Source organism: Hevea brasiliensis, chromosome 5, assembly GCF_030052815.1.
Source record: "Hevea brasiliensis isolate MT/VB/25A 57/8 chromosome 5, ASM3005281v1, whole genome shotgun sequence".
NCBI classification, from domain to species: Eukaryota; Viridiplantae; Streptophyta; class Magnoliopsida; order Malpighiales; family Euphorbiaceae; genus Hevea; species Hevea brasiliensis.
The window spans coordinates 15102034-15116821 of record NC_079497.1 but is presented as its reverse complement, the minus strand read 5'-3'; the positions used below and the strand labels follow the sequence as shown (position 1 = coordinate 15116821).

At 27.9% G+C, this 14788-nt stretch overlaps 1 protein-coding gene across 2 annotated transcripts; it reads left to right on the top strand.

Moving 5' to 3' along the window:
* The first annotated feature begins 4615 nt into the window (after window positions 1-4615).
* LOC110662441 (protein RETICULATA, chloroplastic) lies at window positions 4616-9730 on the top strand. Of its 2 annotated transcripts, XM_021821405.2 has the most exons (8): window positions 4659-4896; window positions 5000-5654; window positions 5791-5889; window positions 6959-7179; window positions 7398-7467; window positions 7546-7625; window positions 8422-8486; window positions 9388-9730. In XM_021821405.2, exons 2-8 carry the CDS (start codon window positions 5022-5024, stop codon window positions 9579-9581), a joined length of 1362 nt encoding a protein of 453 aa, XP_021677097.2. In that variant the 5' UTR covers window positions 4659-4896; window positions 5000-5021; the 3' UTR covers window positions 9582-9730. The 2 variants fall into 2 exon arrangements, with proteins under 2 accessions (XP_058003056.1, XP_021677097.2); XM_058147073.1 differs by having other exon boundaries at window positions 4616-5654.
* The last annotated feature ends 5058 nt before the right edge of the window (window positions 9731-14788 follow it).

Here is a 14788-nt window from a genome sequence, read left to right as displayed (position 1 = left end):
ATACAAAAAGAAAGCTAATTCTTCTGACCAATTCAACAGCTTTGCCGGTTGTGTGTAACAAACTAACAGAATAAGAACTCACATGGAAAGTTCAAAGTGTCTCTTGCATTTCTTGTGTTGCACATCATTTTACTACTTTGAAAACCTTCCTTCCTTTAACTCACCATTTCATTTAAATGACCTACTATTTTTAAGGTGCATTTTAATCATAAATAACCATAATACTTTCACGACACAATCAGTGTTTGTTTAACGGTGACTTTGTGGACTCTAACAACTTAATTGACTTCATTCTGGTGTATGTGAAGGGAACTCTTTGAGCAATAACTAAGTTAGATTGTACAAATTCCCAAGTAGGGCATTAAAAATTATTATGGGTTAGATGGTGTTGTCCGCCCTCAGATTGGATATATAAAGTTGAATATTAATGTTGCCTGTCGAGGACCAACTTTCATAACTTGTGGGAGAGGAATTTTGTCTTGCATTGCATGCAAGATACTTGAAAAAAGTTCCCATTGATTGATCTCCTTTCTTTACTAACTTTTTAAAGTCAAAAGATCTTTCTCTTCCATTGTCTTTGCGTGCTTTTATAAGCTTTGCATGCTTTGGTAATGTCACATTTTTTTGCCAATCATATTAAGCACTAACTAGTAGTATGCTAAAATTGTTGAGATATATTGGAAGCCCGTTTGAGAACAGAATTGGTAGCGACTAATAGAGAAACCATATTGACAATAGTGAGTAGAGAGTTGATTCTATGCACGGGAAACATGGCATAGATATTAGCCTTTTGGAGGTTTTTGTTTGCATTAAAATAATTTTCAAGGATTTTTTAAGGACTTGTCAAAATTTAAAAGTTTAGTAACCCATCATCATCTCATCAGTTTCGACTCCATCATCTCATCGACTTTGGTGGGTTGGTGAATATAGCAGATTTCGCCCATGGAAAAGATGACTTTGGTGGAGGACTTTGTGTTCTTGAGGAGGATTTTGCTGAGTTGTGGGGATTAATGGGATTGTTTCAAGGTTACTTCAAGAAGAAAAAGGTAAGTTTCTAAGTGGCATTATTGAGATAAAGAGTATTTATCTTACCTTTTATCTCAATTTTTTTCCCCTTTGACTAAAAGAAAATTAGTGACTAATTAAATGGAAGGACTACATTTTTTTTTAAAGATAAAATTTATTCAAATAAAATCAATATTATAGTTCTAGCCCATGGCCCAAGTACAAAAGGATCCCTTACAACCTTACAAATTTAGCCTAAAAATTAAGCACAAAGGCCCCCAAAAAATAGAAAAACCTAGGCTACAAATACAGCCCGACCCAAGGATCCGATGATGTCAACACATCAATGCCGCACACCAGCTTCTCCTAGCAAGGGCTTGAAAGCATGTAAGGCAGTGTAATGCCTAATGTCGGCTAAATAGAGGAGCTCATGCAAAACCCACTAGGAAACAACCATAGTAGGAACCCATTCAAAAGCATAAAGGACCTGCAAATTAATGGAAGGATTATTTGATCAACCAAATTAAAATTTAGGCATTAATTAATTACCTTTTAAGATTATGAGGATCTACTAATTAATATTATCAAATGTCAAAAATTAAATAACTATTTATCCTATTTTTTAATAGGCTAATTTCGATGTTAATTGATTGGCTTACTATGTTTCTTCTGATTAGTATCCATCAGTTGGACGTTGCTTCTTATGAGCTTTATTATTGAATTTCTCATGATCTTATTGATGTTTCTTATATTCAAGGGTATGGCTATAAAGAGTTCGAACTCATATGATAATGACTCATCAACTGTTAAATTAAATATTTACATATAAATTTGTATACTTTATATACATACTTTAATTAATTAGCTTTTCTTTAAATGCACATTGCACGTTTTCTGTACTCGTTATTTAATATTTTCATATATATTTTTTTATTATTTTTTGTAAATGATATAATATATTGATTATTATCATGATAATATAATAATTTTATTTTTATGACGTGTGTCAACATGTGCATCTTATGAAAATGAAAGTATATCAATAAAAATAAAAAATTATAAATTTGTGAGTGAATATGATTAGAGGTGAAATTTATAATGATAAATTTATAATTATAATATAATTTTATAATTGTAAATGCTTTATAAATATATAAGTTAACTATTTATTATTTTGTTGGTTGATATATTTTTGTGTTAAATTTTTTCAATAATAAAGGGTTGAGTTTATTAGCATTTACCTTTTAACATTTTATTATCTCTATAAACATATATATAATTAACATGAAAAATCTAAACATTTTTCAATACTATTTAAGAGTTTATATATATAATATTAAACCAAATTCAATTTAGTGTAGTTTCATATGATCATGATTTTTTTAATTTCAATTATTTTTTATTTATTTTTTAAATTTATTTAATAGAATTAACTATGCATACCCCTATCAATAAATATCAATATTATTAATTTTTATTTGATATATAATATTTTATATAATTTCACTTTTTCTTATATGGTATGGAAAAAAATTCTAAAAATAAGTTTGACAAATATATTAGTTGTATAAATAATTATTTATAAATAATAAATTAATAAATAAAATTTGTTATATAAAAAATAAAAAAATCGATATTAATATATGTATCAACATCACCTAAATCTTATGACTCGAGAGGGATCATCATAGAACAACATCAATAATAATGACAATAAAATTAAAATGATTTCTTTTTAGCCATAGAAAAATAAGGATAGCCACAAATCTTATCATATAAAAATATTAGAACAAATTAATTCATAACATACGATAATTTGTAAAAAAAACTTTTAATATGGAAGAACACAAAATGAGAAGAGAATGTAAAGATCTCAAAACTGAAGCATTGTAACTCATTGTTCAACTTTTGCCCTATGCAAATAATGAAAATACAAAAGGTCGCTAACCCTTTGGAGTTTAAATGATTTTAAAGCAATTTAAAGCAATAATAAACAGAAATTATAAGAAAAAAAAAAAGAATCCACTGATGGACCAATCTATTTCCAAAGCAAATCTGCAATGTGAAAGAACTAAACTTGCATGAAGGTAGCTGGGTCACAATAGCACCTAAGCTAGAAGCCAAGTCTGCAGCTCCATTTTGGCCGTTAGCATTTTATAATATAAATAGGATTTTAATTAAGTGGAAATTAAATATAAATAAAATTAAAAATTTTAAATTTATAAAAACTCTAAAATTAATATAACTAATAAATAATAATTTAATTATAAATAATATTTAATAAAATTTTTATAATTCCATTATTTCTTCTTACTTTTTATATATTATAAATAAATTATGAAAATTATTTAGATTCATTTTCATAGATGATCATTTAAAATAATAATAAATTTATATTTATATTTAAAAAAAATTATAAACTGCCAACTGTCCATATAACGTTAAAATTACAAAATCATTTCAATTTTTTTTTATCTATACCTAAATACGTTATATATATATATATACATATATATATATATATATATATATATATATATATATATATATATATATATATATAAACACAGAAATTAATAATAATAATAAAAATGACATCCCAAGAACACCTAAACTCTTAAAATCTATTGTACTTAATTTATATGTTGGTATAGATGTATTATTTTTAAAGTTTAATAATTATGTTGGTTTTTATCAATTAAATTATTAATTTTTTCATTTTTAAACATTCTATAGTATTTAGGGAAAAAAAAACCCGTAATTTTAAGGGTTTTTTTTTTTATTAATGTAACTTTACCCCAACGAAATCCTACAATACAGTGATCAAAATAAATGTTTGAATTATAAAAGAAATTTAATTCAATAAATTTTAAATATAAATAGAATTAAAAATTTTAAATTTAAAAAAATTTTAAAATTAATTTAAATAATAAAAAAATAATATAATTATAAATAATAAAAATAATGAAAAATATTTTTAGTAAATCCAATATTCCACTATATATTTATATATTATATAGAATATAAATATAGATAGATTATAGATTACTTGTATTTTTTATTTTTTATTTATTAATTTTTTATTTTAGTTAATTATTTTTTATAAAATTTTATATTTATTAATTTAAGTATAAATATAACTAAAAATTTCAGATTTATATATATTCTAAAATTAAAAATTTTAAATTTATATAAATTTTAAAATTAATTTAAATAATAATATAATTAATTTAAAAATAAAAAATATTTTTAACAAAATTAATATTTCTCCCTCCCACATATAAATATAAATTTATATAAAATTTAATATAAATATTTAATCTAATAATTATTAAATACATTTTCAAATTTATGTTAGGTGGATGTTATACTCAATTTAACAATGTTTAATATTATTTAAGCCTTTGGCCACCTTTATCCAAACAATAAAACAAAGTAAATTACTTCGTTGAAAAAAAGTAGATCATAGAAATTGTCTTAAATAATTAGTTTTGACCGATCGATTTTTGTCTACGGTGCGCTTGACCCATCCGCGGCGTTCCTTGCTGGAGTGCGCACGAAGTCCTATAGTGCAGAATTCCGAATGGATACTTCAGATGGTGGCTGTCTGCAAATAAAGCCTCGTACAATAGCAAAACCCTGGAGTTGCCACACGCTTAGAATATCTCCCCACACGTGCGACGACAGCATCTATACCAACAGCTCCAAGACCCAGACAAAACGCCACAAACCCCACTTGCAGGCAAGGAAAAGCTGAAACCTGACATTAACATCTCTATTTATACGTCACTTTTCTCACCCCGTTCCTTCGCCGCCTCCAGCACCTACCACTCCCAACCAGAACCAGCTCCACTTCACCCAACTTTCTCTATCTTTCCCTCTTCAAACAAGGTAGATTGTGTTGTTTAAGAAGAGCTCAAATTCTAGTGGTTTTCTGATTCTTGATTATCGTCTAATGACTCTTTGTTCGGTGATGACTACTGTTTTCTGCTAGGTTTATCGGCGGAAGATTATGCATGCATTTATTTGTCGACTTCTCTGAGCTGGTTATGGAGATGGCTGGTTGTGCATCGAGTTTCAGATTATCAAACGCTTTGAATTTGCAAAACAATGTCGTTTTGGGTTGTTGGAACTTGATGATTCGCAATAATTTTAGACTCAAAACATTTGCGAAGGGGGCCGTAACTTTTCATGTGCAGGTCAGACATTTCTCTGTTCAGAAACAGAGGCTTGTGGTCAGGAACTCACAGACACCCTCTGAACCGCAATCGGGTGAGGGCACCACCACGGTTGTTAAACACGAAGGCGTGGAAAATGTAGTAGGGAAGGATGTTAAGATTTTGGAGAACGGAAATAAATTAAAAACTGATGTTGGCGGCAACGGTGGGGGTATATTTGATGGCAGTGGAGGAAATGGGAAATATCCAAGTGGTGGAGGTGGAGGTGGAGGTGGCGGCAGTGGCGGTAGTGAGGATGGTGAAGGAGAGGACAAAGGAGAAGAAGAAGAAGAGTTTGGACCCATTATGAAGTTTGATGAGGTGATTAAAGAGGTAGAGGCTCGAGGAGCAAGTCTCCCGTCTGATATATTAGAGGCAGCCAAGAGTGTGGGAGTTCGCAAATTGCTTCTGCTAAGATATCTGGATTTGCAGGTAATTTGTGATTCCATGTGCGTTGGGTAGAAATTGTGAGAGGATTCTGCTGCTGCTTTCATTCTTGTTGTGTGTGTGTGTGTGTGTGTGTGTGTGTGTGTGTGTTTTTAATGGTTCATTTATTTTCTTTCCGTAGGGGTCAGGTGGGCTTTTGGGTTTTGCGGTGAAATCATGCTCTATGCTTCGAAACAGAATGTTGGCGGATCCATCTTTCTTGTTCAAAATCGGAACAGAAGTAAAATCTCCTCCTCCTCCTCCTCCTCCTCTCTCTCTCTCTCTCTCCTTCTAAGAACTTATATAGTAAGCACAAAAAATAATTTTAAATTCTATATCATTATTAGATGGAATCTGTTATGCTGGAGTCAGAGTGTATCAGTTTTGGTAGAATTTGCAAATAAATTCTAAACTAATTTGACTTGACTAAAGATTACTGTAATTTGCAAATGAAATTTATATTTAATAGATAAGGTACCTAATATGAGAATCGTTTACAAATAAATTCTATTAATAAATTTCATTTGCAAATGAAATGAATTTTTTAAATTTGTTTCAAACATAATGGACATTGAATTTATGTAAATTCTGCATATTTAGAATGTGGATGGGAGATGATTGTGCTAAATTGTCAGTGGCAAATAGATCTAGGTTGCATAGTTTCATCTGTGATCGCTATATTTCTAGTTGAATTTCAATGTGGCCTCTTAACTTCAATTTGTGACATAATAGTTAGCTCAATTTCAAATTGAGCTTCAATAAGGTTCTTATTGACATATTCTAGTAAAATTTGGATTTTTTTTTGGGTGATGGCCAAGTAAGAAAGCTCTAGGATCCTCCTTTAACTTTACAAATAAATGAAAAATATTTTACTTGGTTGACATATCATATATTTGGCTGAATTTTTATAAAAATTTTGTGGCAGTGAACTTGTTGAAATACAAATTGAAGCTAAGTGATTTTTCTGAAATTTAGTGATAGATCCATTGATTAATAGTGAAATTGAGTGTAAAATAGCCCCTACTATATAAATCCTTTAATAGTAAGCTGTAAGCTTCAAGAAGTTAGGTATTACTCAAATTTGGAAAGCAGTTGATCATGCATTTCATTGTTAAGTGAATGTGAGTATTTACCTTGTATAATTTGAAGGCTTCGATGAGTTAAAATTGTGGCTTCCTTCTCATATGATCTGTTGTTATCATGTCTAATGAACCCTTTTGTGTTTAATGTTTGAGAGCATTTTTTGAGTTGGTTTTGGCATTGTGCTTTTTCCTGTAATAAGTTACCACTATTGGCATAATGCAATGCAGATAATTATTGATTCTTGTTGTGCTACATTTGCGGAAATTCAAAAGAGGGGTAAAGACTTCTGGGCAGAGTTTGAACTGTTTGTTGCTGACCTTTTGGTTGGTGTCGTGGTAAACGTTGCTTTGGTTGGCATGCTAGCACCCTATGTACGTATTGGGCAACCATCTGTATCTAAAGGGTTATTTGGACGGCTATTACATGCTTATGGAGCTCTTCCTAGTAGGTTAGTAGTTCATGCCCGCTACAATATTCTTTGTTTTCTTCATAAAGAAACTTGGCATCAGTGTTCATGTAGCTTGATCTAGATGTATACTGTGTGTACCAATCTGCTTCTCTTGCATGCTAATTGGCAGATTCATACTTTAGCACAATCTCTTTTTCAGCTTTAGAATATGGTGAACGATGTTTTTTTTTTGTCTCTGAAATGATCATCTGATGCAGTGTCTTTGAAGCCGAAAGGCCTGGATGTAGATTCTCTGTACAGCAGAGAATTGCAACATACTTCTACAAGGTGGTTTTCATGTAAGCTAATTGAATTAACATTGGAATTCTTGTGGACTTGTTATTGACATTCTAGCCCTTTTTACAGGGAGTCCTTTATGGATCTGTTGGCTTTGCATGTGGCCTTATTGGCCAAGGAATTGCAAATCTCATAATGACTGCCAAGCGGTATTACTTGTGACTAGATGCATTATTTATTTATTTTCCTTTAATAAGTTATGCATTTAACCTTTTACTTTGGTCTATTTATTTATTATTATTATTATTTTTTGTTTGGGGGGGTGGGGGGGGGGGGTTTGTGGCACCTGAGTGAGTTTTTGTGGATTCCATGTACTTTAGATTTAAAATTCTGGTGACAAGTTTCATCATATCATTGTTAATCCTTGTAGTTGGAACTTAAATTCTGCATACGACATACTGTTTTTAGTAGCTTGAAGTGCTGATGCACAATTTAGATGTTATCCTATCTGTTATTACTAGTAATGCTGAAAAAAGAAAAGAAGGATTTTACTGTTGGTGGAACTGTTATGTCTCCAGTAGGTGTTATCTTCTGTAGTTGCTATTTTCCCCCTTTATGAAAATTGGACTTATTTAGTCATTTAGTCTTATTTAGACAGTTGTAGAACTGTGCAATAGGTCCTTATGGTTCTTTTTCAATGGAGATTGTATTAAAATTAGTATTTCAGATTTCTGTAATTGACGTGTTTCCTGATTAAAAATTGCCATGTGCTTGTGCTATATAAATTACCAATGCTGTGTAACATAGGGTAAGTATATGGTTTATTTGACTATGTTATATCATTTTTTCTAATGAACAACTTTCTGCATCCCCCATAGATGTCTTATCTATTGTATATATTAATGTCTAAGAACATTAAGTGATCAACATGCTCTTCACATTTTCCTTAAGCTTTTGTTTTCTTGAAGCGAATCATTCCTTACAAAGTAATTTTGCATGTGTCAGGAGCATAAAAAAATCAGAAGACGACATACCTGTACCGCCTCTTGTGAAAAGTGCAGCTCTTTGGGGTATGCTTTATTTTGGTGTCTAGATTTGTCATAGGTTGCCAAGTTCATTTGAATTACTGTTTTTTTTAGATGTTTATCTGATGTATTACTCAGTTTTTTGTTGGCTTTTTTATATCATATTCTTTGATCTTGTGTCGTCCCAATTCTTTGTGGCTGTCTTAAGTTACAGTGACATGTCAATTTTTAGTGTTAGATATTATTTTATAGTGAGTCATAATTAGTGATTTAGTGTTTATGCAGCATAATTATGCTATAGAGCTACTCATTATTAATGCATTTTAGGCCTGGTATCCAATATGCTTTACATGGCATTCCCATCTAGATTTTGTGTCAGTTGCAAGATGTTTATCAGTCCCCGCATCTTTTTGGTGTCATTACCAGTTGCTGGTTGCAGCCTATTATATTTGCCTGAATCTAAATCTGTGTATTTAAATATTAAATGGTAGTATCGCAGCTTGTATTATGGCTATTCTCATCCTATGGGTATCTATTTCTTTGCATGATGCTTGGCACTCTGTCATTCTTCTCCTATGCTTCATGACCATCACAACTTTAACAGCTGAAGAATGGCATGCTTTTATCAGTTGTCTACATCTACCCAAAGTAAAAGTCACACTCAAAACAAACAATTTGTCATATTACAAAACCTTGGAGTAGCATTCCTTGCACTGTTTAACTATTTATAGTATCTGGTGCATGTGTGCATTCTAATGGAATAATTCTTTGTTTCTTCTTCTGCACCAGCGATCATCAATTTTTGTTTGCTTTTGTCTGTTGCCTATCTTTAATGAAATACAAACTAAGTTGTTTAAAAGTGACTTTCTAGCTTTTTAGTGTTAACCAACTACTTTATTTGGGGAGATCCATTGAAGTTTATATTTTGTTTGTCCCCAATTTGCAGGTGTTTTTCTTGCAGTTTCATCCAACACACGCTACCAAATAATTAATGGGTTGGAACGCGTGGTAGAAGCATCGCCCTTAGCAAAGCAGGTTCCACCTATTGCAATGGCTTTCACAGTTGGGGTGCGATTTGCCAACAACGTTTATGGTGGAATGCAGTTTGTGGACTGGGCTAGGTGGAGTGGGGTGCAATAATGGTGCAGCTCTTATGCTTGTGTTTGCTTCAAACTTTCACGCTGGGATAGAGCTAAAATTGTAGTGGCATCAAATGTGAAACATATATTAGTTAGTAGTAGCTAAAAAAATTCACCATCTCTATATAGGGCTACATCTATGGGCATACCATCTTCTACTATCAACAATAATAAATATACTATCTATAAATTCAATTATACCCAAGAGAATTTACATTACATCAAATTGCTCATAGTAAATATATTAGTTAGTCCGTCTCAGTTTTTTTTGGACATAATTTAATATATTTAATATTACAATATTGAGTCTCTCAGTTATATGGGCAAGAGTTCTCTTACTAATGAATAATAATCCATTCCTCTTGAATTCTATGTTCTTTCTCCACCTTAGGTCGAAGTCTCTTTCCACTACAATGAGCAAAAGTTCCTCATAAATGGGTAGAGACAAATTCGCAGTAATTGGCAAGACTCTTCTCTACAATGGTCGACAGTCTCACTCTATAAGTTAAAAGTCACTCTCTTGTCCTATTTGTAGTGTTAATTTCGATAATCCTTATCTAATTAGGAGTCTCATTTAATTTATTAATAACACTAAAATAAGAGTTCTACTCATTATAGGAAATATTTCTTCATCCTATCGAAAAATATTTCTTTCATTCAAATTACAAAAAGATTTCTTTTCAAATTTCATTAAAATTTTGAGTTAAAATTCTAATATTATTGATCGAAATTCAGCAAGCAGATATAGTAGAATACAAAGTGCTGGAACAGCCTGTTGTGACTTTGTATCATTTATGTGGGAACCGAGTTTGCAATTAGGAAATCCATTTCCTCAACGTTAAATATGGGGTGTGGAAGGCATAATGATTCTCAAGTTCTTTCAACGTCAATAAATACATAGAAAAAATAGCCTTAATTTTTCCCGGGTTGTTTCATCACCGCTTAATTTCAATTTGTGTGGAAAAAAAAAACTTTAATTTTAAACGGGTTGTTTCATCACCTCTCAATCACCAAAGTTGATTTTGATATTCTTCAACGGATTAGACAGATTTCAAAGGTAAAGAAAAAATTAAAAAAAAAATCAAATTAAATAAAAGAGCTATTCGTAATATTTTCGTAAGTCTATATTATTATTATTATTATTTTTTTTTTCATTTGGTGATTGAGATATGTAGGGGAAAGCAGTTTTTAGTTTAAATTGAAAAATAGAACCGAATCGAGTCAATTTAGTTCAATCGGTTCGATTTTAAAACTTAATCGGTTTGATTTGGTTTATAATTTTGATAATTTCGATTAATCGGTTCGGTTTGATTATTTTCATAAAAAATAAAAAAATTGAACTAAACCGAAATTATATATATATATATCAAGAAAATCAAAGAAAATCGAACCGAACCATAAGATTTAGGTTTGATCAGTTTAAAACCGAACCGAACCCAATTAAAAATCAAATGCTCAATTTATAAATTTCAGTTTGATCGGTTTAAAATCGAATCAAATAGATATTTATCGATTTGATTCGATTCGATTTTCTCTTATTAATCAATTTGGTTCAATTTTTAAAATTTTTAATTTTTGATTTTCGATTTTATCTGTTCAGTTTGGTTCGAAACCGAACCGACTGTTTGCACACCTAGAGATATGTAGGTGGGTATTTGTTAAGCTAGGAAAGGAGAAGTATTAAATTCAAATAAAAAATGATGAGGATTAATTATGGAGGGTCAGAATTTACATAATTATATAATTATTATAATTAATAAAAATCTATACATTACACTTTTATTAAATAATGTTTAATATTTATTCATTAAAATAAGTAATATAAGTTTCAACAAATATCTAAATAATTAAGAAAAATATTTAAACAATAAAAATTTAATACTATTCATATAAATAACCTACCACTTAGGCCTTCTACGAGTTATCACCCAGAATTATTGACGTACATATCAAGATTTTATAGTATAATAATTTCAATTGTAGATTGATTATGCTTTATTCATCAAGAATTTATTATATATTATAAAAAAAATTGTCAATCAATTACTTATAAATTAAAATATATAAAAGCATAAATTTATTGAGACATTTTATCAAACGTATTGAAAATGAAAATAAGAAAAAAAAAATTAAAAAAATCAATTTGGTATTAGAACAATGACCACAATATTATTTATGAAAAGATCAATACCTCAATTTATTAAATATTTAATCCCTGCTAAAATGATTGATTTCTTTTTTAGATCTAAAAATTAGGTAAAAAGCAAATTAAGTAAATGAAGAAATATTAAAGAGTATTTACCATAACCAGTAAGCAATTTGAATATTTGATTATACCAAAATGAAATGTGAGAATAAAAGAATATAAAAATGTGCACAGTTTTAAAGTATATATATATATAGATATCTATTTTTTTTTTCTCGTCATTTTCCACAGTTTTTTTTAGAATATTTGTTTTATTGTTGTACGTGATTTTCATTTAGGTGTGGAGTGAGTAATTTATCATTTGTAAATAAAGAATGTGAAAGATTATGGGAGGATGTTAGAGGGTAAACTTAATATTTATATATAGAAATATGAATGGTTAAGTATTTGAGATAATTAAGTTGTTACTCTTTTCATCCTACAAATTATATAGTTTAAAAAATTATAATTAATATAATTAAAGTAATAAATTTTATTTATTTTTTTAATATATTCTACCCTTATATTGTTTTATTAAAAAATTTAATAACTCATGTTATTAAATTATTATTGAAATTATTAAATTTTATTTTCAATACAAATTAAATAGGGATATAAAGACTTGTAATTTGAGATAAATAAAAAAAGAAAGTAAGCATATCTCTATGGAACAGGAGTATATATATTAAAAAGTATTATTAGTTAAGAACACATGCATATATACAGAACAAGGAAGTCGCATATCTTTTGACAAAATTATGATAATTTTATTAAAATATGCTAAGTTTTATATCTCACACAGACGCTATCTACAACCGATCTAAGTATTTTCATTATATTGAAGTGTTTTTATATCCTCTCTATTTGTGATTTCTTGTTTATATAGTTTTAGGGTGAAATGGCATAAATTATACATGTAAGAGGAATCAATCCAATAAGGGAGGAATGAAAAATCACCATGGCTGGGCAGTCATGATCTTAATTGAGTTAGAGTGGACAACTATTTCTACATTACTGTAGGTTTAGTTAGGATGGCATCGGGTAAGGTAATCGCGAAAATCACCCTATTATAATTTGAATTCGATTAATATTATCGAAATTTAAACTCATCCTAAACTTAATTAAAATTTATTTTCAATTATTCAAATTCATTACAAACCCGATTATTATTATTCAATAAATACCCGAACCCATTTAATTTTATATATTTTAATTAATAATTTATATAAAAAATAATTTTTTTAATAATTTATATTTTAAAAAATTTAACAAATCTATAAAAATATTTCAATTTTATTTTATATAAAAAATATAAAATTTTATAAATATTATTAAAAAAATACATTTATATTTAATTAAATATTATATAAATGGATTCCGGTAACGGATACTCAATATGTAAAATTCGAACCCGATTCAAACCCGTCACGGGTATTAAATTTCAAATCTGAACCCGACCCAAACTCTTCACAGGTATTAAATTTCAAATCCGAACCCGTCTCAAACCTGATTATATACTATCCAAACATATCTCATTAAGATTCGATAGGATGGAGTGTCCGCAAAAACCTAACCTATTGCCATCCCTAGGTTTAGCAGCTTTGAATCTCCTATATTTCTTTTTTTTTTTTATGCATTTATTTGAATAACGATGCTAATACCAGAATCATCAATGCTAACATAAATTATTTACTTTCCAAATTTTTATAGTTGATAAATCTCGCTAATTAAGATACAAATCTTACTAAAAGAGAGTGTTTGACTTAATTTATACTCATAAGTTATACTTTTAAGCTAATATTTATTCATAAGTCAAAAAATAAGTTGGGAGAAAAGCTTTTCATTTTGGTATTTATAAGATACGTGCTTATAGATTAGTTTGAGCAAATATTTTACTATATTATTCTCATTTAATTTTATAATTTCACTATATATTGCTTTTGTATTTATTCTCATGTTCACATTAAAAAAATTATTTTCCTACAATAATTTAAATAATTTATTTACATTAATTTTAATAAATTTGCAAGTTATTTTTTGTTAATTTTAATAAAATATTAGTTTATTTAATTTAAAGTTAAATTATATTGTAGTATGATTGAAATATATTTTGATAATAGGGTTAATAGGGTAAAAAATTTAACTTTTGTGACTTTTAAATTTATAATCAAAATTTTTAAATTTTGGATCAATTAATAGAATATTAAAAATTTAATTAAATTTTATTCAAAATTAAAATTTTATTTTGATATTTATAAGCTACGTGCTTATAAATTAGTTTGAGCAAATGTTTTACTATATTATTCTCATTTAATTTTATAATTTCACTATATATTGCTTTTGTATTTATTCTCATATTCACATTAAAAAAATTATTTTCCTAAAATAATTTAAATAATTTATTTATATTAATTTTAATAAATTTGCAACTTATTTTTTGTTAATTTTAATAAAATATTAGTTTAGTTAATTTAAAGTTAAATTATATTGTAGTATGATTGAAATATATTTTGATAATAGGGTTAATAGCGTTAAAAATTTAAACTTTTGTGACTTTTAAATTTATAATCAAAATTTTTTAATTTTGGATCAATTAATAGAATATTAAAAATTTAATTAAATTTTATTCAAAATTGAAATTTCATTTTGGTATTTATAAGCTACAAGCATATAAATTAATTTGAGCAAATGTTTTACTATATTATTATCATTTAATTTTATAATTTCACTATATATTGCTTTTGTTTTTATTCTCATATTTTCATTAAAAAAAATTATTTTCCTACAATAATTTAAATAATTTATTTATATTAATTTTAATAAATTTGCAAGTTATTTTTTGTTAATTTTAATAAAATATTAGTTTATTTAATTTAAAGTTAAATTATATTGTAGTATGATTGAAATATATTTTGATAATAGGGTTAATAGGGTAAAAAATTTAAACTTTTGCGACTTTTAAATTTATAATCAAAATTTTTTAATTTTGGATCAATTAATAGAATATTAAAAATTTAATTAAA

Excerpts from the sequence above, each read along its gene's own strand:
- LOC110662441 (XM_058147073.1), top strand. The coding sequence starts at position 5,022 with ATGCATTTATTTGTCGACTTCTCTGAGCTGGTTATGGAGATGGCTGGT. Across the intron at positions 7,468-7,545 it reads TTGCAACATACTTCTACAAG|GGAGTCCTTTATGGATCTGT; the intron begins GTGGTTTTCATG and ends CCCTTTTTACAG. Across the intron at positions 7,626-8,421 it reads CTCATAATGACTGCCAAGCG|GAGCATAAAAAAATCAGAAG; the intron begins GTATTACTTGTG and ends TGCATGTGTCAG.